Here is a 22,246-nt window from a genome sequence, read left to right on the forward strand (position 1 = left end):
ACAACATTTGGAGAAGACAACAAAATGTTTTCCTTTCTGAAAAGAAGAAAAACCAACACTTATTAAAATCATAAAGAGAGGGCCTCAAGGGGGCGCTATTTGACATGAAGGACTGGGGTTACCCTGCTCAGCTGAAGGAGTCGGTTCAGGGATCAGAGTGTTCAGCTTTATTCCTGTAACGTCTCACCTAAAGACGGAAACTAAATCCTGATTTATTTCTTTTTATCAACATTTTTCTTTAACTGAGAACTAGACAAACACTTCTTATCATTTGTGTCTTTATTCTTTATTATTTCTCTAAATGTCTCCTTTATTCTTGACAGTGTTTTTTGAAATTATATTTAAACTCAACGTTGCTTCTTTTCTCTCCTGGGATTTTTACAATTAAACTTTTTTTCTTTTAGTGCATCATGATAAAGATCCTGGTCCTGTTTTCATGTTTAGTTTCTCGTGTCTGATGTTGACGGTCTCTAATTCTTTCATCCAATAAAAACTCCTGCTCAGTGTGCGCGTGCACCCACAACCTGCTCCCTCCGCGCGCGGACATTCAGTGTTTTCTTAAGGAGTGAAGATGAACAGTGCGCGCGCTCGTGTCTTTGCGTGTTTGTGCGCGCGCGCGTGTGTGGTCCATGGGAGTCCTGAACGTGCCTCGCGCTCTTGTGAGCTCTCGAGCGGTCGAGAGCGCGTGGAGGATCAGCTCCAGGTCTGTACCTGATCATCTCTTTTTCTTTATTCACTTTAAATGTTTACATTTAGTGTTTTTAGTGACGTCACGCACTGGAGAATCCGTTGACTTGTTTCATTAATGTCAGATTAATATGTTGAAAGTATTTTCTCTCTTTAATTCATCTGAATGTTATTTGTGTGCAGCGCATCGTTTTTGCTCTGCTCTGTTTCTGTTACTGAACATTTTTACAAAAGCCAGAGAGGAGTCTTATTATTATTATTATTATTATTGTTATTATTATTATTATTATATCTTATTATATATTATTCTGACACACTGAGGTCTGTAGTGATCATGTAGTCCATCTTATTCCAGCTGTGCAGAACTTAAAGTTTGTTAAACTTCTACTAAAACCTGCTCAGTGATCATAATCCCGGATTATATATATATATATAATATATTATATATATATATATAATATATTATATATATATATATATACATATATATATATACATATATATATATTGCTGAAATAAAAACGACTATGAAGCCTTATTATAAAAAACCAAAAAGGTTTAAATGTGATTGTTTCATCTCTCTGTAAAGTTTAGAACGTGAGCCTGCAGTACCCATTTTAAACACTAGGGGTCAAAGTTACAGACTGCAGTACCCATTTTAAACACTAGGGGTCAGAGTTACAGACTGCTCCTTTAAACACAAATGTACATTTAGACTGACTGGTCTGAAGTTAACAACACACTCGAGAAAATAATGTCCAGTTGGTTTGTGTGGTTAACGTTTGGAGTGTTGGCTCCGCCCTCCTTCGGTCCACGCGCTGAATGTGGCGCCGTATCAAGCGGCTAATCGCACGTCACTTCCCTCGCCCTAAATATGGCAATTTATGGCAGACAAAAACAAACAAACAAACAACAAAGATGGCGGCGGCAATCTTTTACATTCTTAAGGCTCGATCACGCACAGAGCCGCCGCACAGCGTGCTCGCCGGGCGCTGCTCGCCGGGCGCTGCTCGCCGGGCGCTGCTCTCTGCTGCGTGGCGTTTATGAATGAACCTAAGACGGGAACAATCAATGTGACTTTGTCTGGAGCAGCCAATCAAATCAAGCAGCAGGCTCAACCTCGCTCCTCCTCGAGGAGAAACACCACAGGGGGCGCTCTGGGTTCATGTGCTCAACGGGCGCCGACCGTAACTGTTTGGCGTTGTTTGGATTTGAAGGTCGTGCTTTGGAGGTCAGGTTTGATTCCAGTCGACTCGTGAAGGAGAAGAAAGAAAAAAAAAACAGGACTTGTGTCTTTGCAGGACGAGTTTGTCCAGACGTCAGAGCGGAGACGAGACATTCCCCAACCTGAGCTCAAATCTAACAGGCAGACTTCATGACCACGGTCACCCGGAGACCGACCCAGCAACACCACGAACACGGAGCTCCCCGACACGTCTGTGATGTCACACCGACGAGCCAAAGAGCTGCGTGTGTGTCCACCAGTAAATCTGCCGGCTGCTGTGTTTGTGTGAGAGGCCTCTGCGAGGTCGTCCGCTGAACGCCGGCACGGGGAATAAAACAGGAAGTGAAGGCACGACGGATCTTCTTCTTTAATTGTGAGCAAACAGGAGATTTATGTTTCTCACAGGTACGTGTTTGTTAAAGTCGACATTCCTGAGCGTTACGAGGATTCTTCTTCAGACTGAAGGTTCTTCACAGGTTTCTCTGGACTCAACAAATCGACTTGATTTCAGATGAACTTTGTTAGATTTGAGTTTTTGTAAACATTGAAGCCTGACCGATAGCAGCGGCTGACGTTAGCTTATTATCTGCGACATGCGGCGATGTTGCTCCACCAATCAGCATGTCGTTTGAGTTTCCTTGTTCAACTCTCGCAGTTCACCAGCAGGGGGCGCTGTCTGGGTAACAACAACAGTCTGCAGTCGCCCGTTGGAGTGAAGTCAATCACAACGTGAAGGAACGGAGGTCGTGGTTACAGAGTTGGCCGACACGCCCAGAGCCAATCCGACTTTCCGAGGTGCTGGTGGAAGGTTAAAGGGCGGTTTCTGTTGATGGCGTTCGGTGGTCTTAGGGTTCGGGATCCGTTCTCTGGTGTCGTCTCTTTACGTGTTTTCTTTTTCCCCTTTCATAGACGCTTCTTCCTGAGCATGTTGACCTGATCCAAAATGGCCGACTCGTCCAACCGCAGTTCAGCTCTGGTGGACTACTTCCTGTCCAGCGAGGGTCTGGACTACGAGATCCCTCCGGACCAGATCCCGGACACCACGCAGGGCCGGGCCTTCTTCGTGGCCACCATCGTCATCGCCGTGGTGCTGGTGTGCATCATGTTGGTGTGCGGCGTGGGAAACTGTCTGTTCATCGCCAGCCTCGCTCGCTACAAGCAGCTCCGTAACCTGACCAACCTGCTGATCGCCAACCTGGCGGTGTCGGACGTGCTGGTGGCGGCGGTGTGCTGCCCCTTCCTGTTGGATTATTACGTGGTCAAGCAGCTGTCGTGGGACCACGGCCTGCTGCTCTGCGCCGCCACCAACTACCTGCGCACCGTGTCGCTCTACGTGTCCACCAACGCTCTGCTGGCCATCGCTGTGGACAGGTGGGTGTGGCCTCATCACCAACACGCTCTCTCCTCTGGACAGGCTTTTAATAGATCTCATGTTTTTTAAAGGGGTTAAAGGTCACACACGTGTCTCCAGTCTGTCTCCAAACCCCCCAACGATGAGACAAGTCCGTCCGCTCCGTCGTCTGCCTGCTCCACGTCTCAGAAAACGTGTTTGGAGATTTCTCCCTTAATGACATCACAAAGGGCCGTCGGTTGAAAGCAGCATCAGACCGCCTTTCTTCATAAACATAAAGCATCTGTGAGTCTGCTGCAAACTGAGCTCTGAGCTCTCCCCGGCAGATCTGAGGTTGTAAAGTGACGTCAGAACTCGCGCTGCTGCGCTTTGAATTAATTGCAGCTGATTGGTTCTCAGGAGACCTGAAGGCGTTCTGGACGGACGTTATTTATATTTAGCTTCGATAAAAGCCGCTCCTGGGTTTTCTTTCAAGCGTCTGAATCCAATCCATCATTGTTAGTATTTCACACTCTGGGTCCAGCAGCTCTGCCGGGTTACATTCATCACGCCTGACGTCTCCTGTCAGCTATAAATGGCGTCTGCAGAGAGGTGAGATGGATTAGCTGCGTCCTCTCGTGGAGTCCTTCTGCAGATTATTAGATTAGATTTATAGGACACATCTTTGGAGGGGAGAGAAGGAGAAAGCTTCCTGTCAGTCGTGCATCAGTCAGAACCTCGGGTCGGTCAGTTTTGGACCCGCCCCTGGTTGCGTCCTGCTGACACTTCTCCTCTTCTTGTCTGCAGGTACATGGCGATCCTGCATCCTCTCCGTCCTCGCATGAAGTACCAGACGGCTTACTGCGTGATCCTGATGGTTTGGATCGTCCCCGTCTTCATCTCCATCCCGTCCGCCTACATGGCCTCGGAGATGACGTACCCGCACGTGGGCGGCGGCGGCGGCACCTTTAAGACCTTCTGCGCTCAGATCTGGCCTGTGGACCAGCAGGCGTACTACCGCTCCTACTTCTTCCTCGCTCTGGAGTTCATCGGCCCGGTGACCGTGATGACGGTCTGCTACATCCAGATATCCCGGGAGCTCTGGTTTAAAGACTTCCCGGGTTTCCAGACGGAGCAGATCAGACGGAAGCTTCAGAAGCGTCGCAGGACCGTGGTGGTTCTGATCCTTGTGCTGGTCGTGTACATCCTGTGCTGGGCGCCTTATTACGGATTCTCCCTGCTGCGAGACTTCTACCCCACCCTGATCTCCCGGGACCGGAACTCCCTGCTGGTTTTTTACGTCATCGAGTGCATCGCCATGAGCAACGGGGTCATCAACACCCTCTGCTTCATGAGCGTCCGGAACAACAACAAGCGCCTGAAGAAAGTCAGCAAGTTCCCGCTGAAGGTGGTGGCCGCCAAGTCGGTGTTTGAAGGGGAGGCACGGACCTCGTCCCTCCGCGTGACGGAGGACGTGGGGGACACGAGGCTGAGGTAGAACCCGAACATGCGGAGTGGAAACAAACAGGCGTACGGGACCGGAAGGAGCGGACACCTCGAAGAGACTCGTTCAGAGGCCGTGACGGGAAACAGGTAAACCTAGGCGGGCCGTGTTTGTCGCTGCAGTTCTGGACCGGGCTGAGGAACTGGACCCCCAGTCACAGACATCACCCGCTGTTTTCTGGAGGTTGAATGCTACATGGACTCTTATCGAGTCTTTTCTGGCTCCTTCACAATGAACTCATCCGCCGCCGCCCACGTCTTCCCCAAGGACACATCGGCCATGTGCCTGCAGGAGCTGGGAATCGAACCCATGACCTTCCGCCTGATAGAGATCTCCACATTGGAAATTCTGTCTCAACCAAACTTTCAGCTAACCGAGGAACAGGCATCGACCTTATTATGTGTACATGATCGTTGACTACCATACGTGTATTGAGTTGGTATTTTGTATTTTAAAATGATTTGTAAAATAAAACGAACCTTGAACCTTGAACCTTGAACCTTGAACCTGTAGCCTTTAATAAAACAAGTCATTAAACAGTTTGTGTCCGATAAACATATTTTAACACCAGAGGTTTGTTTAGCATCGGACAAGAAAAAAGGTGAAGCGTGCACCAAAAGGTGTCGTCATAGCAACGGTCTCCGTCATAGCAACGGTCTCCGCCATAGCAACGGTCTCCGTCATAGCAACGGTCTCCGCCATAGCAACGGTCTCCGTCATAGCAACGGTCTCCGCCATAGCAACGGTCTCCGTCATAGCAACGGTCTCCGTCACAGGTTGTGTATAAGAAGTGGACGTAATGGACGAGTGTTTTAATCCTGCATTCTCTCCGGTGTCCAGCAGGGGGAGATTCCACTGCTTATACAGAGAAACGTTCCTACTGCTGAGTTCAGATCTGAATCTCTTCTTTCACTCAGCACCACGTTCATTTAGTAAATTATGAGACCAGAGAGAAGGGGGAGGAGTTAGGGGCGGGGCTACTAGTGATTAACACGTTGTTACCAAAGAGACCTTGGATATGTATGATGGTCTTAATTGTTGTAAATTGTTTGCTTTTCAAGGTTTAAATAAAGGTTGATGATGACAAACATGGAAGCTCCTAAAAACATCGCTAACGTTCATTCATGTGATTAAAAGACGTCAAACCTGGCTCCTCCTCCTGCTGCTCCTCCTCCTCTACCTCCTCCTGCTCCTCCTCCTGCTGCTCCTGCTCCTCCTGCTGCTCCTCCTCCTCTACCTCCTCCTGCTGCTCCTGCTCCTCCTGCTGCTCCTCCTCCTGCTCCTCCTCCTCTACCTCCTCCTCCTCCTGCTGCTCCTCCTCCTCCTGCTCCTCCTGCTCCTCCTCCTCCTCCTGCTCCTCCTGCTGCTCCTCCTCCTCCTCCTCCTGCTCCTCCTCCTCAGGTGTGGTCGACAGGAGACGGTAGATTATTTTTAAACTTTTGAAACTCATTCATGTTAACACTTTTTAGAATAATGGAGTCTGTCTGTGTCTGTGCAGCTCAGCCAATCACAGGGAAGCATGACGACCAATCAGCTGTTAGCATCACGATTAAACACAAAACCTCGAACCTGAAGTCAGAATTTAACTGTTGTTTTTTTCTATTTAATATTTTTGTTGATGAAACTGAAACTTAAAAACATGAACGATGTCGTTCTTTTCTCAGCTGTTCCCATCAGGATACATGGACGTGATATTAGGACACACTGGATCTGATCTGATACCATGGCAACAAAAGTAGAAGTCACAGGCTCACGAATAATTCTCTGAATCATGGTGAACTGTTTATCTGTCTAAATCACACACAGACATGTGATGGGGGGGGGGGGGGGGGGTCTGCTCTCCTGCGTGATCAGTGATAACTGACTGCTGCGGTGTCGTTACAGATCTTCATTTGGTTTAATGAAGACGAACACGATGACGGGTTGATAATAGCTGTAAGACTTTATGCAGCACACCTCTCTAATCAGACCCTGAGATTTATCAACACGTCGAGCTGTCGCCATGTTTTTACAGAATCACCAACAGACTCAGATTCATGAGAGACTGTAGGTACCAGCAGGTCTGATAACTGCAGACTCTACCTCCTGTAGTTTAGAGACTGTAGGTACCAGCAGGTCTGATAACTGCAGACTCTACCTCCTGTAGGACATTTAGAGACTGTAGGTACCAGCAGGTCTGATAACTGCAGACTCTACCTCCTGTAGTTTAGAGACTGTAGGTACCAGCAGGTCTGATAACTGCAGACTCTACCTCCTGTAGTTTAGAGACTGTAGGTACCAGCAGGTCTGATAACTGCAGACTCTACCTCCTGTAGTTTAGAGACTGTAGGTACCAGCAGGTCTGATAACTGCAGACTCTACCACCTGTAGTTTAGAGACTGTAGGTACCAGCAGGTCTGATAACTGCAGACTCTACCTCCTGTAGTTTAGAGACTGTAGGTACCAGCAGGTCTGATAACTGCAGACTCTACCTCCTGTAGTTTAGAGACTGTAGGTACCAGCAGGTCTGATAACTGCAGACTCTACCTCCTGTAGTTTAGAGACTGTAGGTACCAGCAGGTCTGATAACTGCAGACTCTACCACCTGTAGTTTAGAGACTGTAGGTACCAGCAGGTCTGATAACTGCAGACTCTACCTCCTGTAGTTTAGAGACTGTAGGTACCAGCAGGTCTGATAACTGCAGACTCTACCTCCTGTAGTTTAGAGACTGTAGGTACCAGCAGGTCTGATAACTGCAGACTCTACAGATCCAGACCCGTCAGGACCAGAACCTGAAGTTAGCAGGAGGACATTCTGGCTGCTGCGTGATGAAGTACAAATGAATATAAATATAAATGATTATATTTAGTTTGTAGTTTCAGGACACAAACAGTGACGGAGACGTCTGAGAGCTTTTGGAACATTTCTACAAATCAAACACGCCGACGAGCTTCCTGCGGTTCTCACATCGACACATTTCCCCCTCATCAGCTTTAATCAGTTGAGTGCACCTCTGTCTTCCCGGTTGCCATGGCGACACCTGCAAAGACACCTGCCGTCGGCAGCTGGAGCTCTTCAGCTCCATCACGTCACGCTCGCATGAAAACAGAAGTTTAAAAAGTTTTTATTTGCAGCCTGACGAGAGAAAATCAGTAAAAAAAACCACACTGGCAAAAACACGCCTTGAATGGCGCCGATGGACTGCGGCGTGCTTAAGGTCATTAACCCGGTCAGACGTCTTCTGAACGCTTCCTGTTACACGTGTTTCTTCCTGCAGGGACTGAAACTTCCTGTCAAATTAAAAACATCATCTGATTGTAAAGTGGGAGCATCAAACGTCTCAAACGCCACCCGGGGGCGTTCCACCCGGGGGCGTTCCACCCGGGGGCGTTCCACCGGGGGGCGTTCCACCCGGGGGCGTTCCACCCGGGAGCGTTCCACGCCGTCACATCAAAGGTCGCCCGCCGCGGCTCTAAAACCTCCAAACACGTCTACTTCTTCTTCTTCTTCTTCTGGAGGAAGGCCTGCGCCTCGCTCTGCAGCCCTCGGATGTCCTCCTTCTCGCTGTCATCAGAGACAGGAGGGACGTAGTCCGAGTCATCGCCCCCCCCCTCCCCCTCCTCCTCCTCGCTGTCGTCGTTAATGAAGCTGTCGTCGTACTCGGAGTCGTCTCCCTCGGCGTCAGCGGGGGGCTTTTTAGGGCGGGTTCGTGTCATGGAGGCTGTAAGAGAAGGAAACAAGGAAACGGCGTGTTGGTGTCTCACTAAAGGACGAGTCTCCCTCTGATTGGACGGTCAGGCATCAGGTGTGCAGCCTACCTGGAGTCTGAGTGTGTCTGAACTCCTTCCTGTGCAGAGGATTCTTCCTGTGAGAGGGAGACAACGTTTCAGTCACAGGGTTCAAATCAACACGAGCAGCAGGCCCCAGCGCTCTGCAGTACCTGGTTTAACCACCAGGGGGGGGCGGAGTTACAGACTGCTGCTTTAAGATATCAAGGTTTATCCTGAAGCTTTTTTTAAAAAAAAGATTGAATGAAAACAATCAGAGTGGATCAAATCTTGGAAGTTAGAAGGAAGTCACAGTGATCCCAGCAGAGACCGGATCCAGAATCAGGTCAGACCGGATCACTCAGATCCAGATTAAACTTTATGAGGATGTCATCGGGGTATTTCAAACAGCCTGAACTGCAACATCCCATCATCATCATCATCATCATCATCATCATCACCATCAGAGTCTTCAGGTATCCCATCATGCTCTCTGTTTTCATCAGCTGGTAATAATGTCTCTGTGGTGTCTGACCTGTAGCAGTCGGTGCCGTAGGGACACTCAGGTAGATCCTCCTCCTCCTCCTCCTCCTCGTAGTCCGAGTCCCCGGGGTGACTGCTCTCCTGGAAATGAAGCGGGTTCTTCCTAAATAGAAAAAAACAACAACGAGGAGGTGATGAGGGAGGGTCAGTCAGCTGGAGGACAAACACGTCAGAGACCTGGAACCAGTGTGGACCAGTACGTCCTCTTTATGCACCATCAACAAGACTCAGGTCACCTGACGTGATGAAGGAGCGTCGAGTGAAACTCTTCAAAACCAGCGAGTGTGAACATCTTCTGCCTGCTCAAACAGGCCGTTTGGAGGTGTTCCCTTCATGACATCACAAAGGGCAGTAGCCCCTCCCCTTCATGACATCACAAAGGGCAGTAGCCCCTCCCCTTCATGACATCACAAAGGGCAGTGGCCCCTCCCCCAGGTGGGTGACACTCCCACAGCTAGGTGTTTGTTCTGCCCTCTGAGTCTGCCTTCTCACCGTAAACAATAGGACATGGAGCCAGAAAGCAGCGAGTACACCCGAGCCCTTCCAGAGAGGGGGCGTGGTCAGACACAGCTCATTTACATATTTAAAGCTACAGACACAGAAACAGCCTGTTCTGAGCAGGTGCTGAAATAGGACCAGATCTGACGGATCAGACGGCTCGAGTGCTCTTCAGCTCGTCTTTGTTGCTCAGTGAGTCACATCAAAGAGAGAGCAGTCTGGCAGGATATGAAACTAAGCGTGCGTGCAGAGACTCTGTACCTGTAGCAGTCCCTCCCGTACGGACACGGAGTCCTGACGCCACGTCTGGACGGAGCAGAGCCGCCGTTCGACCCCACAGACTCTCCCGTCTGTCCTCCGTTCTTCAACTTCCTGTCCTCCTTCTCAGGCTGACTGCTCGGGGTCGTGACCTTCGTATCGGCTGCAGACGTCTCTCCTCCTCTGTCGTCCTCGTCCACGGTGAAGCCGTCGGACTCGTCGCTGACCTCAGGTCTGGATGTGGTCTGAACGACGGGCCGCTTTGAAGGAGCGTCCTGCGGGACAAGGACAGGAAACTATATTAATTTAAAGGATCCCTGCAGAGTTCAGACTCCTCTAACAGAAACATGAAGTGTAAATAAATGATCTGACAACAAGCCAATAACTCCACTCAACTGTTTTGGACTGAGCGCTCTCTTCATCACTACTCTTCCTCTTCCTCTTCCTCTTTGGCTGCTCCTCCCCGCCGAGCTCCGCCTCCTCCGCTGTCGAGGATTCAGCAGGTGAGGCCTTTTTGGCGGCTGCTCGTTTGGCGCCCGATGAAGCGGCTGCAGACGTTTTACTTTTCTTCACAGCTGACTGAACTAAAAAAACAAAGAAGATAATGATCAGGAAAAAATAAAGTACTCCGCCCCCCCCTAGTGTTTAAAACGAGTACTGCAGTCTAAACTCTAATCATCACAGAGAGCTGGCTCCGCCCCTCCTCTCACACAGGTCAGCATGTGGTGCACGCTGTAGCTTCAGTGTTTAGCCAGCTCTGCATGTAGAGACACTGTAGCTTCAGTGTTTAGCCAGCTCTGCATGTGGTGGACACTGTAGCTTCAGTGTTTAGCCAGCTCTGCATGTGGTGGACACTGTAGCTTCAGTGTTTAGCCAGCTCTGCATGTGGTGGACACTGTAGCTTCAGTGTTTAGCCAGCTCTGCATGTGGTGGACACTGTAGCTTCAGTGTTTAGCCAGCTCTGCATGTGGTGGACACTGTAGCTTCAGTGTTTAGCCAGCTCTGCATGTGGTGGACGCTGTAGCTTCAGTGTTTAGCCAGCTCTGCATGTAGAGACACTGTAGCTTCAGTGTTTAGCCAGCTCTACATGTGGTGGACACTGTAGCTTCAGTGTTTAGCCAGCTCTGCATGTGGTGGACACTGTAGCTTCAGTGTTTAGCCAGCTCTGCACGGGTTACTACCTTCTCTGGTCCAAACAAGTCCAGACCCTTCAGGACCAGAATCTAAAGTCAGAAGGAGGAGCACGTGGTACCTTTCGGGCTGGAAGAAGAAGCTGCAGCCGCCATCATCCACGCAGGGAGAACTCTCCTCCTGTGTTTGGGGTCAGACTTCCTGTCTGTGTGGGGAGGCGACTGCAAACAAACAGATCCGTCCAGGATTCAGATCCTGGTCAAGAACTTGGACTTCGTTGGGTTTCTTATGTCTTCACGTGTTCTCGGTCTAACGTTTAATCGTACGGGTTTAAAGTTTGCAAACCTTGGTCACACTCGTGGTCGGATCTTCAGCTTCCTGCTGGTTGGACGGAGCGGCTGCCTCGGTCTCCTCCTGAGGCGGAGTCAGATCTCTGTCCTGACCAATAGGAGGAGGAGGAGGAGGAGGAGCCTCCACGTCTGGCTGAGGAGAAACTGGACGTTCCTCTTCTTCTTCAAACATCTGGCTGTTTCTGACGGGAGAGATATTTGACTTTGAGAGTAAAGTTGGGGGAAACAGTTTGTTACCATGACAACAGAGTCAAACATATATCAGAGGATATCAGAGGAGCCATGCAGCTTCCTGCTTCCTGCTCTCCTTCAAAATAAGACTCTAATAAGAGCTCTAAAATAATCCTTAATTCATCTGACAGACGGAGACAAAATCAGCAGTTTTACTGCTTTATAAGGTCAACATGAACGTCTTTGTTCACATGTTCAGGTGAAGACGTCGTCCTCTCTGCTCGTCACTCTCAGATCAAAGATGAACTCAGAGCCCGCTGAGCCCCCGCACCGCCTGCTGCTCTGAAGATCAAAGACGACGGCGTGCAGCCTCTTGTGTCTGATTATTCTCAGAGTGTTTTTTAAAGACGGAGGAGGAGCGCTCTTACCTGGGAGTGCGCTCTTCGTCCTCGCCGCCCACGGCCACCACCTCGTAGGTGAACTGCCCGGGCAGCAGAGAGAAGAGCTCGCCATGACGGAGAGCGTACCACGAGTCCTTCTGCAGAGGTCGAGGGTCGTCGGCCGGCGACGACTGCACGAAGCACGGGTTCACGTGAGTCTGAAAAAGAAAACGATGATGCTGAAAACAGGAAGCTCCGGGAGGAGCGAGGGACGACATGAGGTCGGATTTGAACCCGCGGCCTCCGTACATCGGGCGCACGCCACAACCAGGAGGCAGGACGCCACCAAGCGATCCAGTTCAGCCCGGTTCTGTTTTCAGAACGGGACAATAACCGGTCCTAAAGGGGCGGAGCTAGACACACTGCAGTCTTCTGATTGGTCAAAAGAATCGTCACCTTTCGCGCGATAGCGGTAAAACAAACACAACACGCCATGGAGAATCATTTCAGGAAACACATAGCTCCGCCCCCCCTCCCCTTCCATGGACCAGCAGTCCAAACGGGAGGCTCTGGAGGCGTCAGACTGAACGCCGTGCGTGCGTGCGTGCGGCGCCCCCAGCGGGGAGTCAGCCTGACTCCTCACAGGGGACGGTTCTCCCACCTCCGTCTCCATGGAAACAACTTCAGCTTGCGTTTCTCTGCGGCTCTGTAGTCAACGCTGTGACCTCGGAGCCGCCGCCGCCGCGGGCTGCCACGTAGATCAGACTGACTTATGATCACATGATGAGTATTGGAAACATGTCCATGTGGTCACGACTTCACGCCGAGCGTGATCGATGTCTTCAGCTCCCCCCCCCCGAGGACAGATCACTTTAAGGGTCACACGGGTCGATGAAGGCCCGCCGCCATCTTTTATCTGATGTCATTCCCCAACCCTTCTCCTGATTGGTCCTTTCAAAGTAATTCAGTTTATTCAGGAAGGAGATGAAAGACACACGGACCCCTATCTACAGAGAGACTGAAGGGACAAAATAAATACAGAGACACACTGAGGACCACTATCTACAGAGAGACTGAAGGGACAAAATAAATACAGAGACACTGAGGACCACTATCTACAGAGAGACTGAGGACCACTATCTACAGAGAGACTGAAGGGACAAAATAAATACAGAGAGACACTGAGGACCACTATCTACAGAGAGACTGAAGGGACAAAATAAATACAGAGACACACTGAGGACCACTATCTACAGAGAGACTGAAGGGACAAAATAAATACAGAGAGACACTGAGGACCACTATCTACAGAGAGACTGAAGGGACAAAATAAATACAGAGACACACTGAGGACCACTATCTACAGGGAGACTGAAGGGACAAAATAAATACAGAGACACTGAGGACCACTATCTACAGAGAGACTGAAGGGACAAAATAAATACAGAGACACACTGAGGACCACTATCTACAGAGAGACTGAAGGGACAAAATAAATACAGAGAGACTGAGGACCACTATCTACAGAGAGACTGAAGGGACAAAATAAATACAGAGACACTGAGGACCACTATCTACAGAGAGACTGAAGGGACAAAATAAATACAGAGAGACACTGAGGACCACTATCTACAGAGAGACTGAAGGGACAAAATAAATACAGAGACACACTGAGGACCACTATCTACAGAGAGACTGAAGGGACAAAATAAATACAGACACACTGAGGACCACTATCTACAGAGAGACTGAAGGGACAAAATAAATACAGAGACACACTGAGGACCACTATCTACAGGGAGACTGAAGGGACAAAATAAATACAGAGACACTGAGGACCACTATCTACAGAGAGACTGAAGGGACAAAATAAATACAGAGACACACTGAGGACCACTATCTACAGAGAGACTGAAGGGACAAAATAAATACAGAGAGACTGAGGACCACTATCTACAGAGAGACTGAAGGGACAACATAAATACAGAGACACACTGAGGACCACTATCTACAGAGAGACTGAAGGGACAAAATAAATACAGAGACACACTGAGGACCACTATCTACAGAGAGACTGAGGACCACTATCTACAGAGAGACTGAAGGGACAAAATAAATACAGAGACACACTGAGGACCACTATCTACAGAGAGACTGAAGGGACAAAATAAATACAGAGACACTGAGGACCACTATCTACAGAGAGACTGAAGGGACAACATAAATACAGAGAGACACTGAGGACCACTATCTACAGAGAGACTGAAGGGACAAAATAAATACAGAGAGACACTGAGGACCACTATCTACAGAGAGACTGAAGGGACAACATAAATACGGTGAGGACATACTGGTTTGAGGCGCAGCTGTCCCCTCAGGTTCTCCAGCAGCGCGTGGTTTCTGGACACTCTCCGGTCGCTGACCTGAGCACACAGGAAGAACAGAAACAGGAAGTGAGATTCAGCAGTGTGACAGACGTCTGATGACGCCGACCGGACGCCAGATCCAAGGTCAATCCATCAGGATGAAGAGTGAGGACAAACGAGACGGACACTTAAAGCTCCTCCCCCTTCTCCTGACTGAAGTCCAAACCTGGACCCCGTGCAGAGCTCCCTCTCTGCTGTGAGTTACACATCAAGCTGTTTGGCGCCCCCTGCTGACTCGTCCTTTAAGACTCTGAGCTCTAAAAGCTGTGAACGTTCAAACAGGAACTGTAGACTGTAAGGAAGCGCAGGGTTGATGGTTCAAGTCCCGGTGCAGACCCAAAAAATATGGAAGTTATTCTGGTAGCTGAAAAGGGGCAAGGAGACTTCTGAGTACTGCCGAGAGGCCCATGAGCAAGACACAGAAACCCAAAACTGATGTGCTCCGTGTGTAGCAGCCACAGGTTTGTGTGTGTGTGTGTGTGTGTGTGTGTGTGTGTGTGTGTGTGTGTGTGTGTGTGTGTGTGTGTGTGAAGCATGAACACATGTTCCCTCAGGGATCATCGAAGGACTTCAAAATAAAACAGAAGTTAGCTCCAAGTTCAGATAATGACGCTGTTTACTGACAAAGTATTTAAACACAGCTCTCACACTTACACATTATGGAGGGTCTGAAATTTACATTTCCACTACGAGAAAAAGAATTAAAAAAAATCAGGAAATGACATTGTATGATTTTTTTTTATTATTTATTTAAGTTTATTATTTATATATTTTTATTTTATTTATTTATTGTATATATTTAAATCATTATTCATAAATGTATACATATTTTAAACATATATTTACATATATATTTTTTTATTTAAGTTTTAAGTTGATCTATTTATTCTGATGTTTTGCTTCCTGATTGATCAGCAGATTAAAATGTGATAAAGCCTCTTTAAACATGTTTATGGTCCAGGTTACATCAGTCAGTCATGAAAAGATGTCAACATTAATAATATCAGATTATATTAATAATATTATATTATATTAATAATATCAGATTATATTAATAATATCAGATTATATTAATATTAGATGATATTAATAATATTAGATGATATTAATAATATTAGATGATATTAATAATATTAGATGATATTAATAATATTAGATGATATTAATATCAGGCTGAAGTGATGGATGGACTCACTCCCAGCAGAGGACCCCGGCCCAGCTGCGTCTCCCCCGGCGGCACGTGGATCGGACCCCCGCCGTCCACCGGGACCAGGTCGAAGCGGGACATGTGTAGACCTGAACCCCGGAGTCTCTGGAGGTCATGACGTCAAACAAAACAAAAGAGCTTCAAGTTGAGTAAAGTCTTTTATTCTTCTTTCTAACTGTGTTTCATTGAGCTGATAAAGACTTTGTCTCTGCCTACCTGCTCAGGTGACCAACAGGATTATAAAGAGTCACTCAGTTTGTGCGTTTTAATGGACAAGTCTGGGCAACTTCACATGTCCACCGAAGACACTCCAAAACTTCCGGGATGCAAGAGGCGCATGCGCAGTACTTAGGAGGCGCTCGAGATTTAAAAAATAACAAGAATGTTTTTTTTTTAATGTGTCTCTGAAGATTCCCGGTTCACTATCAGAGGAAGAAGAAGTCACACTTTAATACATCATCATACATTTAATATAATTATTAATTATTATTTAAACCCGGTTTAAAAACTAAAAGGGCATTATTATAATAAAATGCAATAAATGACTCTGACGTCAGCAACATCTACGTAAAGCTTTAAAGTAACGACGTAAACAAAGAGTTAAATGTGTTTGATTTGTGATCTGAAGATAAAACTGGAACGTTGTTTCGAAAAAAAACATTTTATTTTGAAAAACATTTGTTTTTTCCGTTTCCTACGCTGTTCACGCATGCGCACTTGGTTAAAAAAACACAGTGACGTGACGTGTGTGTAAACAGCCGTTTGGACCTTTAAAGAGTCAGCTGTCCTCCGGACACGGAGCGAGCACCCTGCCGGTGAGAAACACACTTTAAACCTTCAAATTAAACTGGTTTTATTTACATGTGTTTGATGGTTGAACTGGGAGACAGATTCTGTCACGTGACTTCTTATTTGAGCCGAAAAATACAAAACTCAGGAGGGTTCTCCTTCGTTATCCGTGCAGCCTGACGGTGAGGTCACGTGACCGTGTTAACGCGACTGTTACACTTGAATGCACCAATCAGAGCCAATCAGAAGGCTCGTGTTGTGTTTGTTGATGTGTCTGCAGACTTCCAGCCTGACACGAAGGGGTTAATAAGTCTCAGCACTGTCAAAACAATGATCAGCTCCAGATATTAGATTCACGTTATTATCTGAAGTAGTCCTGGATCCTGGATCCGCAGGGTCAGACCCAGTCCGAGGGTTCTGGTGCTGCTCCGGTCTCAGACTGGACGGACTCTGGATTCAGACCACCAGCTGTGTTTCACGTCATCAATAAATCACTTCCGTCATAGTTAGATGTTTCTCTCCTGGTTCTGACACGCCCCCCTGCACACAAGGTAGTTCTGGTCCTGGTCTTGACTTGGTCTCACACCAGACGGGGGGAGGTCTTGGTCTCGTTTGAGATGAAGGCCGGGCAGCATAACTTTAATCAAGTCCAGCTCATGAACCCTGTCGTCTGTCTTTACAGTTATTATGCCGCGTGACTCGACGAGGACCTCGCCGCTGTGCTTCCTCTGCGAGAAGAGACGCGCCGCCGCCGCCGCCACGGCCACGCCTCCTCCACAGGACTTTGCCGAAACGCTGCCGACGGAGATGAGCGTGAAGATCTTCGGCGAGCTGGACGCGGAGAGTCTGTGCAGCGCCTCGCGGACCTGCAAGCGGTGGCACGACATCATCGAAGAGAGCGAGCAGCTGTGGAGGACGCAGTGTCTCCTGGTCCGAGCCGTCTGTCAGAGGGAGGTGGACGGCGACCGCACGGACGGACTCTCCTGGAAGGTACGTGACCCGACCTCTCATCATCACTCATGGCGACGGGTCGGTGGCGTTGAATCTGTCTGTGACGGCGTCCCGCCCCCCCGTGCAGGTCACTCTGGTGAGGAACTACACGCGCAGCTGTGTGAAGAGAGACTGGCTGACAGGACGCTACAGCCACGTGCGCTCGCCGGACGAGCTGAGGGGCCGGACCATGACGCCGCTGGACGCCGAGACGTGGGGCGAGATCCTGCAGGCCGAGCTGGACAGATGACCAGACGCACCTGGAGACTTCTCAGACTCTAATATATGTTTTATACCTGAGTGTGAACGCTCGGGATCATTGTACATAACTGTTTTAAAGGATCATGGCGTGCTGTGACGCCTCGGCTGGAGATGCAATAAAGCACACGGATGAAAGCATGACGACAGCATGACGACACACGTGTTCATTTTAAATCAGCACTTATTAATGTTTCATGAAAAAGGATTTACAGCTGGGATGAAGTCCGACGCCATGATGGCGAGGAGGACGAAGAGGAAACACTTTAATTTGATCTTTTTTTAACTTTGAGATCATTTCAAATATTCAGTAAGTTCGTATTTATTAAAGTTAAAACATAAATAAGAATAAGATTGAATTAAAGTGATGAAAACTTTTACAGAGTTCTGAACATTTCTCCGGGTCACCTGAGAATCTTTGGACTCAGCGTGTGAAATAAATCCGTCCAGTCGTTTGTTTGTGACCACACAGAGAGAAAGGCTGCATTTTATATGTTCTCAGTTTGTGACATCACAAGTTGGATTCTGGTAAAATAAGCCCCTCCCACCCCATGGACTCCACCTCCAGAGGAGTGATGTCTACCTGTTAAACTCAGGGGGCGGGGCTTCGTCCCACCTTACCTCTCTGAGCCGCTCCTGCCCGGTGCCTCGGGTCAGCTGACCTGCGAGGTCTAAGCGAAGAGGAATGACCTCCCACTGCACATAAGCCACGCCCCCTCACTGTCCATTTTAAAAACTCATCTTAAAACCCATTTTTATTCTTTGTTTTTGAACCCAGCATGAGACTCTGTTCCTGTTTTAACCCTGTTAGTGTTTTACTCATGTTTATATGTTTGTGCTCTTCGTGTATGTTCAGCTCTTTGTCACAGCTGTTTAAAGTGCTTTATAAATAAAGTTGAGTTGAGTTTATTGCATTTAAAGAGACACACACACTAAAACAGAGCGTTCAGAGAGAGCTGGTGTCTGCAGGGTCACATGACCTCCTCTGCTGCTTCATTCATGTTTCACTGTTTGAAAAGGTGAAGGGGACATCATGTCTGTCTTTAAGACATTTCTAACTTTAGAGGGGACAAAATGTCTCCTCTAAAGTTAGAAATGTCTTAAAGAAAAAAAGATCAATAATCACCCTATGAGGGAGGATTTAGACTGTCATGTCAGATCATCAGGCCTCACCCTGCTGATGAGGATTTGTTTTTGAGAAGAAAGGTTTTTACAATTTCGCTTTTATTGTGAAAGACCCGGAAGTGCCGTGCTTTGCTGCCTGGCTCGACTCTAGCCCCTCCCCCTCCTCCTCCCTCAGCATCACCGCACCATCCTCCTCCTCCTCCCCCCAGCTCTGGACCACACACTGACCCCCCGTCGAACAGCTGAGCCCGGGCCGGATCATGGACGACGTCCCCCCGATCATCAACATCTCCATCTCCCTGAAGATCCAGCCCAACGAGGGGCCCGTCTTCTTCAAGGTGGACGGGACCCGCTTCGGCCAGAGCAGGACCATCAAGCTGCTCACGGGCTCCAAGTACAAGATCGAGGTGGTGATGAAGCCTGGAAACGTCGAGGCCACGTAAGAAGACGTCCGCTTTGATCTCTGTGTCATTTACATCAGATCTCACCTTTATTCATTCTGTGCACCGTGAAGGTAGTGACGTCATTATGAACGATGAGCACCGTTTATTTAGCGTGCATGAGTCTGTTCCGCGGCCTCCGTCCTGCAGGCCTGCAGCAGCACCCGATCCCCCCCCCCCCCCCCCCCCCCTCCCTCCTCCCCCCCCTGAATAAATCATGAACGCTAGATCATGTGTGGCGCGTCTCTGTCCCTGATGTGCATGTGGATCAGTCAGAGAGCAGGCAGGTTTATCAGGGCGGGGTCCAGCTGACAGCCTCCAAGACCACGGGGGGGGGGGGGGGGGGCTATATTAGTTAAAATAAACCTTCAAAATAGGTTAATGAAAGGGTTAAAATGAAACAAACACGGTTCAGTGAAACATGAAATAACAGTGAGATAGTGTCTGTGTGTGGTGGGCTCACCTGGAGCTGCAGTACCCAGAGTGTCCACTAGAGGCTGCTTGGATGCTCAGCTGCCGGCTGCAGAAATTCCCACTTTTAAAGTGTCCTTCCAAACCAAAGCCATCTGTTTTGTCTTCGTCTCAGCAACATGAACATCGGAGGCATCGTCTTCCCTCTGGAGCAGCAGTCCAGAGACGACGAGTCCGTGGTCTACCACGCCCAGTACGACACCGAGGGCGTCCCGCACACCAAGAGCGGCGACCGGCAGCCTGTGCAGGTCAGCATGGAGGTAAGAGCGCGTGACCTGACGCCGTTTATTCAGCTCAACGAGCAGAGTGCTGATTGTAGCTGCGTTTCCATGACGACGCTCCTCCCTCTGTGCAGTTTAAGAAGGCGGGCACGTTCGAGACGGTCTGGCAGGCCAAATACTACAACTACTACAAGAGGGAGCACTGCCAGTTCGGCAACAAGTTCACCAGCATCGACTACGAGTGCAAGCCCAACGAGACCCGGACCCTCATGTGGATCAACAAGGAGGCGTTCAACTGAGTCCGCTTGTCCCCCCGAGCGTCCCCGCCACAAACAGAGAGGACGCCAGACGCACCAGGACGACCTTCGACCATCAGCATCACAGAACAGGGACAGCCTGATCTTAAGAGGCCCGGGTCGGTGTTTGTGTTGTTTTATAATAAATAAAAAAAAAAGAGAGAGAGGACAGAAGACGTCTGCTGTGCTGGTCTTTGAGGGAGGGGGTCTATTTAGAGCTGCACTCTGCAGGGGCTTCATGGCAGCTTCAAAGGGGGGGGGGGGGCGTTTGAAATCCTGCACAGTGAGTGAAGACCGGTCTAACAGGGAGAGGAGAGGGAAAAGATCTGATCAAAGAGGGACGATTCATGTCCAAAGGGAGTCTCAGTCCATCTCTCTCTCTCTCTGTGTGTGTGGGCGATCAAACATCGAGACACGCTCCATGAAGAGTTGCAGAGTGCAGCTTTAAAAACAGGCGACTGAAAGGAACAACGGAACGTTTCATCAGATAGTTTGCTGCCTCACTCATCTACATGTTTGACTTCATCTGCACAGAAGTAGAGGAAACCTGCCCCCCTAGTGTTTAAAATGAGTACTGCAGTCTAAACTCTAACCATCACAGAGAGCTGCCCCCTAGTGTTTAAAATGAGTACTGCAGTCTAAACTCTAATCATCACAGAGCTCTGCCCCCTAGTGTTTAAAATGAGTACTGCAGTCTAAACTCTAATCATCACAGAGAGCTCCCCCCTAGTGTTTAAAATGAGTACTGCAGTCTAAACTCTAATCATCACAGAGAGCTGCCCCCTAGTGTTTAAAATGAGTACTGCAGTCTAAACTCTAATCATCACAGAGAGCTGCCCCCTAGTGTTTAAAATGAGTACTGCAGTCTAAACTCTAACCATCACAGAGAGCTGCCCCCTAGTGTTTAAAATGAGTACTGCAGTCTAAACTCTAATCATCACAGAGAGCTGCCCCCTAGTGTTTAAAATGAGTACTGCAGTCTAAACTCTAATCATCACAGAGAGCTGTCCCTAGTGTTTAAAATGAGTACTGCAGTCTAAACTCTAATCATCACAGAGAGCTGCCCCTAGTGTTTAAAATGAGTACTGCAGTCTAAACTCTAATCATCACAGAGAGCTGCCCCCTAGTGTTTAAAATGAGTACTGCAGTCTAAACTCTAATCATCACAGAGCTCTGCCCCCTAGTGTTTAAAATGAGTACTGCAGTCTAAACTCTAATCATCACAGAGAGCTGTCCCCTAGTGTTTAAAATGAGTACTGCAGTCTAAACTCTAATCATCACAGAGAGCTCCCCCCTAGTGTTTAAAATGAGTACTGCAGTCTAAACTCTAATCATCACAGAGAGCTGCCCCTAGTGTTTAAAATGAGTACTGCAGTCTAAACTCTAACCATCACAGAGAGCTGCCCCCTAGTGTTTAAAATGAGTACTGCAGTCTAAACTCTAATCATCACAGAGAGCTGCCCCTAGTGTTTAAAATGAGTACTGCAGTCTAAACTCTAATCATCACAGAGAGCTGGCTCCGCCCCCTCCTCTCACACAGGTCAGCATGTGGTGGACACTGTAGCTTCAGTGTTTAGCCAGCTTCCATCGCTGCAACACCTGTTCACCTGATAACTGCCTTCAAAGCCCCGCCTACCTTCTCTGGTCCAATCAGATCCAGAGCATTCAGGAGCAGAATCTAAAGTTAGAAGGAGGACATACTGGCTGCTCACTGATTGGTCAATTTAAGAATCAGTCTCCTCATTATTCTCCTTGTTGTCCCTGAAACGTCCCGGCTGTTCCTTTGAGCCTCCAGAGCAATATATAAGACCTGTGGACGCAGGAAGTGTTTGATTGGATGTGTCCGCTGTGTGCATAATGATGACGTGACTGTGAGAGAGACTGTGGACATCTTTGTTGTAGTTCTTTATCGTGTTAATTTAAGGAAACCTTCAACGCAGGATCACAGAGAGGGAGCGGCTTCAGCTCTCTTTATTGTTGTCGTCTTTAAGGCAGTGAACACACAGTTCAGAAAACTCCACTTCCTGTTTGTAGCTCCGAGACAACCATCACTTCAGCAACGTTTCAAACGGCCGCCGCCGCCCGTCGTTCATCCACAGAGAAGAAGAGCCGGTGTGTTTGTCTGGACTATTTTCAGCAGCGGATGAATCCTCAGCGAGTGCTTGAGCGAGGGTTCGGAGCAGCAGGAGGATGATTCAG

General features: G+C 48.5%; 4 protein-coding genes and 1 long non-coding RNA gene across 7 annotated transcripts in view; 4 read left to right on the top strand and 1 right to left on the bottom strand.

Annotated features, from left to right (window-relative positions):
- Window positions 1-22,246, top strand: part of LOC306818603 — an 85,576-nt gene that overhangs the window by 12,230 nt on the left and 51,100 nt on the right. Inside the window, exon 2 of the long non-coding RNA XR_013778314.1 lies at window positions 9,601-9,657. This is a non-coding gene — a long non-coding RNA (uncharacterized lncRNA). The remainder of the gene's footprint in view (window positions 1-9,600; window positions 9,658-22,246) is intronic.
- Window positions 473-4,982, top strand: prokr1a (prokineticin receptor 1a). 2 transcript variants are annotated; one of them, XM_079336048.1, is made up of 3 exons: window positions 473-703; window positions 2,822-3,283; window positions 4,050-4,982. In XM_079336048.1, exons 2-3 carry the CDS (start codon window positions 2,856-2,858, stop codon window positions 4,738-4,740), a joined length of 1,119 nt encoding a protein of 372 aa, XP_079192174.1. In that variant the 5' UTR covers window positions 473-703; window positions 2,822-2,855; the 3' UTR covers window positions 4,741-4,982. The 2 variants fall into 2 exon arrangements, with proteins under 2 accessions (XP_079192174.1, XP_079192175.1); XM_079336049.1 differs by lacking the exon at window positions 473-703 and adding an exon at window positions 2,059-2,285.
- Window positions 7,882-15,928, bottom strand: aplf (aprataxin and PNKP like factor). 2 transcript variants are annotated; one of them, XM_079335938.1, is made up of 11 exons: window positions 15,674-15,928; window positions 15,446-15,562; window positions 14,176-14,247; window positions 11,873-12,042; window positions 11,269-11,449; window positions 11,045-11,144; window positions 10,189-10,367; window positions 9,796-10,067; window positions 9,029-9,139; window positions 8,554-8,591; window positions 7,882-8,450 (listed from the first exon to the last, which is right to left on the bottom strand). In XM_079335938.1, the coding sequence occupies exons 2-11, from the start codon at window positions 15,536-15,538 to the stop codon at window positions 8,218-8,220; spliced, it is 1,449 nt and encodes a 482-aa protein (XP_079192064.1). In that variant the 5' UTR covers window positions 15,539-15,562; window positions 15,674-15,928; the 3' UTR covers window positions 7,882-8,217. The 2 variants fall into 2 exon arrangements, with proteins under 2 accessions (XP_079192064.1, XP_079192063.1); XM_079335937.1 differs by having other exon boundaries at window positions 11,269-11,455; window positions 15,674-15,924.
- On the top strand, window positions 16,168-17,638 carry fbxo48 (F-box protein 48). The gene is made up of 3 exons (XM_079336142.1): window positions 16,168-16,272; window positions 16,929-17,236; window positions 17,325-17,638. The coding sequence occupies exons 2-3, from the start codon at window positions 16,934-16,936 to the stop codon at window positions 17,484-17,486; spliced, it is 465 nt and encodes a 154-aa protein (XP_079192268.1). The 5' UTR covers window positions 16,168-16,272; window positions 16,929-16,933; the 3' UTR covers window positions 17,487-17,638.
- cnrip1a (cannabinoid receptor interacting protein 1a) lies at window positions 18,763-20,105 on the top strand. Its single transcript, XM_079336128.1, has 3 exons — window positions 18,763-19,058; window positions 19,646-19,790; window positions 19,886-20,105. The coding sequence occupies exons 1-3, from the start codon at window positions 18,880-18,882 to the stop codon at window positions 20,048-20,050; spliced, it is 489 nt and encodes a 162-aa protein (XP_079192254.1). The 5' UTR covers window positions 18,763-18,879; the 3' UTR covers window positions 20,051-20,105.

Source organism: Symphodus melops, assembly GCF_947650265.1.
Source record: "Symphodus melops genome assembly, chromosome: 2".
Taxonomy (NCBI): domain Eukaryota; kingdom Metazoa; phylum Chordata; class Actinopteri; order Labriformes; family Labridae; genus Symphodus; species Symphodus melops.

Coding starts and splice junctions, on each gene's coding strand:
- aplf (XM_079335937.1), bottom strand. CDS start 15,538: ATGTCCCGCTTCGACCTGGTCCCGGTGGACGGCGGGGGTCCGATCCAC. Junction 11,456..11,872: donor GACGAAGAGCGCACTCCCAG/GTAAGAGCGCTC, acceptor CTCTCCCGTCAG/AAACAGCCAGATGTTTGAAG. Junction 10,068..10,188: donor AGAGCGCTCAGTCCAAAACA/GTTGAGTGGAGT, acceptor CTTGTCCCGCAG/GACGCTCCTTCAAAGCGGCC.
- fbxo48 (XM_079336142.1), top strand. CDS start 16,934: ATGCCGCGTGACTCGACGAGGACCTCGCCGCTGTGCTTCCTCTGCGAG. Junction 17,237..17,324: donor CGGACGGACTCTCCTGGAAG/GTACGTGACCCG, acceptor CCCCCCGTGCAG/GTCACTCTGGTGAGGAACTA.
- cnrip1a (XM_079336128.1), top strand. CDS start 18,880: ATGGACGACGTCCCCCCGATCATCAACATCTCCATCTCCCTGAAGATC. Junction 19,059..19,645: donor CCTGGAAACGTCGAGGCCAC/GTAAGAAGACGT, acceptor TCTTCGTCTCAG/CAACATGAACATCGGAGGCA. Junction 19,791..19,885: donor CTGTGCAGGTCAGCATGGAG/GTAAGAGCGCGT, acceptor CCCTCTGTGCAG/TTTAAGAAGGCGGGCACGTT.
- prokr1a (XM_079336048.1), top strand. CDS start 2,856: ATGGCCGACTCGTCCAACCGCAGTTCAGCTCTGGTGGACTACTTCCTG. Junction 3,284..4,049: donor CTGGCCATCGCTGTGGACAG/GTGGGTGTGGCC, acceptor TCTTGTCTGCAG/GTACATGGCGATCCTGCATC.